Source organism: Terrapene carolina, unplaced genomic scaffold (assembly GCF_002925995.2).
Source record: "Terrapene carolina triunguis isolate 2854851 unplaced genomic scaffold, T_m_triunguis-2.0 Scaffold33369, whole genome shotgun sequence".
NCBI classification, from domain to species: domain Eukaryota; kingdom Metazoa; phylum Chordata; order Testudines; family Emydidae; genus Terrapene; species Terrapene triunguis.
In genome coordinates this window covers 4,497-8,522 of record NW_020697720.1, presented here as the reverse complement: position 1 = coordinate 8,522, position 4,026 = coordinate 4,497, and the positions used below count along the sequence as shown (strand labels likewise).

The window sequence follows — 4,026 nt, the reverse complement described above, 5'->3', positions numbered from 1 at the left end:
GACTCTTAGCCAGCCACCAACCCCCCCCCCCCCCCCCCCCCCCGGGGGGGGGGGGAAACCCGGGGGCCCGGGCCCCCCCCCCCCCCCCCCCCCCCCGGAGCCGGGGAGAGAACCCAGGAGTCCTGGCTCCCGGCCCCCCAGCTCCAACCCACCAGCTGCCCTCTCCTCCCAGAGCTGGGAGAGAACCCAGGCGTCCTGGTTCTGAGTCCCTACCCAGAGTGCACAGGGATCTCACTCTGTTCCCGGATGTACGGCTTTCCTCCCTCCCCGGCCCCCCTCCCCTCCGCGAGCCCACCTCTGCGCTCAGCTGCTCCAGCGCTGCCTTGACCTCCTCCAGGGTCCTGGAGAGCTCAGCCAGTGTCCTCCCACCGGATCTCCCGGACAGCCGGCGCCTTCGGAGGAATGGGGCATGGTTATTAGATGACAGGAACATGGTCTAAAACAGAGCCTGTAGGTACAGCGGCGAACGGGACCCCTCGGCCGGGTCCATTCTGGGGTCCCACGAGCCAGACACCCCCGTCTGCCCTCACTTCCCGTCCCCAGCCAGCTCCAAACTGAAATCCCCTCCAGCCCCTCCTTTCTGGCCTTTGTCTCTTTCCCGGGCCAGGAGGTCACCTGATCTTTGTTCACCTTTAGCTGTCCCCTTGCAAGGGGGGAAGGGTCCTAGCCATTTGTTGCCGGGATACAGAGTGTCGGCCATTTATGCACACTGGAGACTTAAGAAATGCATAAGGGAAACTGAGGCACCCACACAGTATTCAGAGGAAACATTAAGAACAGTCCCACTTCGTCACATCTCGTCTCCCCCACACTCCGTGACATGTGGGTAGGTGGGGGGTGGGTGTGTACAGCTGTCTGGGGGGGGTTACTGGGTCTGGGGGGGTGGGTGTGTATAGGTGTCTGGGGGGGGGTTACTGGGTCTGTGGGGGTAGGTGACTCCTCCGCTCTGTGCGGCCAGGACTGGTGTAGACTTGTCTCTCTGCTGCCCGGCTGGTGGGGCTGGAGCCTGGGGTGGGAGGCAGTGCCCTCCCTCAGGGGCTGGTCCCAGTATGGTGCCCCGAGAGGGCTGGGGCCCTGGCAGCTGACCTTCCCTCCCCTCCCCACCCCACCCCAGCCCCCGCGTTGGGTCCGGCCCAGCATTGCCGCGGGAGGGGGTCTGGTGCTGTGAGTGGGATCTCCACAAAGGGGCGTCCGAGCTGCTCTGTGCAGAGACTGGCACTTCCCGTGTCCCCAGACATAGACTGGGGCGGGGCAGGGGAGATGGGGGTACAGAGCCTTTGCCTTGTGGGGCAGGAGGCCCTGGGTGCTGGCTCGAGGGCTGGGCCGCGTAACCACACCGGTGACTTGCTGGCGAGGTGTCTCCCCAGGGCGCTGAGCCGGGCTTGGGGCACTTTGCCCCGTTTGCTCCAGGGCGGCCGGGCGTGTGCTCAGCTGCAGGCGTGGGCAGCTCTCGGTGTAACCCTGCAGGCAGGGAGTGGAGCCTAGCAGCTAGAGCAGGGGCTGGGCACCCGGACTCCTGGGTTCTGTTCCTGGCTCTGGCCTGCGATGTGCGGCTGGGCAGGTCCTGTCCCCGCCCAGTGCCTCAGTTTCCCCTCAGTGCAGTGTTGACTCCTCCAGGGGGCTGTGTGGCTAGTGGGGTGCTGTGAGCACTGGCTGGGGTGCTTGGTCAGTCTGGGCCCCCCAGCCCGGGTGCTGTTTCCTGGTTTGTCAGCCCTAGAGAGCAGCTCCTCTCGCACACCAAACATGGGCTGGCATGGAAGTGGTTAAAGCCGGCCAACGCCCTCCTTGCCTGGCCTCCCCGGCAGGGTGCCAGGAATGACAGGGATGTGCCGGCTGGGGGCGGGGCCGGGCAGGGACCAGAGTCGGGCAGGCTGCCCTGGGCGTGGAAATGCAGCCTGGCGTCTCCCGTCCAGCCCCCCTGGCCCCATGCCCTTGTGCCCAGGCTCTGCCCCTCGCCGCGTGGGGCACTGGCCCCCGGCCGGACCCGTCTGGTCAGTTCGCCTTTGCCGAGTCGTGTGCAGTGGAAAGCAAAGTGCCGGGTGCCCGCCCTCTCCCCCAGCCCCACGCTCCCCTCACCCCGCCCCACTTGTGGGAAACTGGAGGGGAAACTATGATGAAACTCCTGGCCAGAGCAGAGCCGGCAAATCTGGCAGCTTCCTCTCCTTCCCCCTCCCCGTGGTCAGGAGGGGGTGTGGTGCCCGGGAGGGGCTGCTGAGTCTGCGCCCCCCCCCCCCGCAGCGCCCCTATCCGCGTGTGTGTCCCCGCCCGGGGGGGGGCGGGCCCCCCCCCCCCCCATGCCTGAGCAGGGGTGGAGCTGCTGCCACTGGCCCGGCTGCTCCGGCTGCTCGGTCTGAGCCGGGCCTGGAGGGAGGCACGCTGCTCCGGCTGCTCTGCGGAGAGGACTGTTCCTGGCCGCGTGCTGCCCGTGCCTCGCGCCGTGCCCGCCATGGTGGCAGGGATGCTGATGCCGCTGGAGCGGCTGCAGGCCATCTACGAGCTGCTCTTCCGCGAGGGCGTCATGGTGGCCAAGAAGGACAAGCGGCCGCAGAGCTTCCACCCGCAGCTGCCCGGCATCACCAACCTGCAGGTGCTGCGGGCCATGGGCTCGCTCCGGTCGCGGGGCCTGGTGCGCGAGACCTTCGCCTGGCGCCACTGCTACTGGTACCTGACCAACGAGGGCATCGGCCACCTGCGCCAGTACCTGCACCTGCCGCCCGAGATCGTGCCCGCCTCCCTGCAGCGCGTCCGCCGCCCCGTGGCCGTGCCCATGCGGCGCCCCGCGGCCGGCCCCCGGGTGCAGACGGTGCCGGGCCTGGCCAGCTGCCCCCCCAAACGCCAGGCGGGCGGCGAGGAGGGCGGGGGCTCGCGCCAGGCGTACCGCAGGAGAGAGGAGACCCGGGAGCAGCACGTGGAGGCCGCCTCAGCAGGGGGAGTGTCCAGGCTGGCCCCGGAACCCAGCCCTGCCCCAGGTTAGCGACCCACCCCTCGCCGGCAGGGAGGGGGCAGCGTGCTCGGGGGGGGGCATGGGGCTGGGTCCTGCCCCCCATGGGGAGCAGCGCCGGGCGGCAGGGGCGGCTGTGTTCATTCATTCGGGTGGGGGGAACCTGCAGCCGGAGAGCTGGCGCCGGCTGTGTTCTGAGCGAGTGGTGCGGGGGGGGGGAGGGGGCATGGTCCGTGGCTTTCTTGGGGGGGGGTTCCCCTCCGCTGGCCCCTGGGGGGTGCTGGCACAGGGATGTCTGAATGCCGTGGGGGGCGGGGCTGCCCTTAACCCTTTCCCACCCGGTCTGTGCGAGGCGGGAGCTCTGGCTTGCCCTGCCACACGGGGGGTAGGGGGAGTAGGGACAGGCAGACAGCAGGCCGGCTTCCCGCGCCCCCAGCCCCCGCAGGCGGGCCCTGGCATGCCAACAGGTGCAGGGCCCCGTGCTATCCTTGGCCGTCAGTTTCCTTGTCCTCCTCCAGCTGCTCCGTTCCGCTGCCAAGGTCAGAGGCTGCGGGGACCAAGGCAGCCCCAGGGAGGGGGGCCCCGACTCCCTGCCTGTGGGGCCTGCTGCAGGCAGCGTCTGGGGAGAGCCCTGGGGGTGCTGCCAGGGGTCAGGGGCTGGGGGCTGGCCGCACTCAGGCACTGGGGGGTGGGTGAGTCCAGCAGCTGCTGGCGCTCTGACTGTGGGGCTTTGGCACGTACGTGGGGGGTGGGCAGCGCGGGGTCACGCGGCGGGGCTGAGGGTTGTGTCTATCCCAGAAGTGGGTCCCCGCCCAGGGGCTGCTCCCCGAGAATGCGCCCTTGGCCCACGAGTAGCACAGAACTGCAGGTGGGGGTCCCAGGCCGGGAGCGCGTGCGGAGCGGCTGGGGGATGGGCTGGGGCCGGTGGCTTGCTAGGTGTGTAGCCCATCTGGGCTAGTGGGCTAATGCCACAGCCGGTCTGCAGGAGTGGGTGCAGGCATCTTACCAGCCAGTGAGGGGCAAGGCCAGTGCTGGGCGGTGCCGGGTAGTCCTGCCCGTCCTCACGCTGGGGCTCCCGCCCCCCC

At 69.6% G+C, this 4,026-nt stretch overlaps 1 protein-coding gene across 1 annotated transcript; it reads left to right on the top strand.

Moving 5' to 3' along the window:
• The first annotated feature begins 2,388 nt into the window (after positions 1 to 2,388).
• LOC112113557 (plectin-like) lies at positions 2,389 to 2,974 on the top strand. Its single transcript, XM_024209880.2, has one exon. It carries the CDS (start codon positions 2,447 to 2,449, stop codon positions 2,972 to 2,974), a length of 528 nt encoding a protein of 175 aa, XP_024065648.1. The 5' UTR covers positions 2,389 to 2,446.
• Positions 2,975 to 4,026: the final 1,052 nt, after the last annotated feature.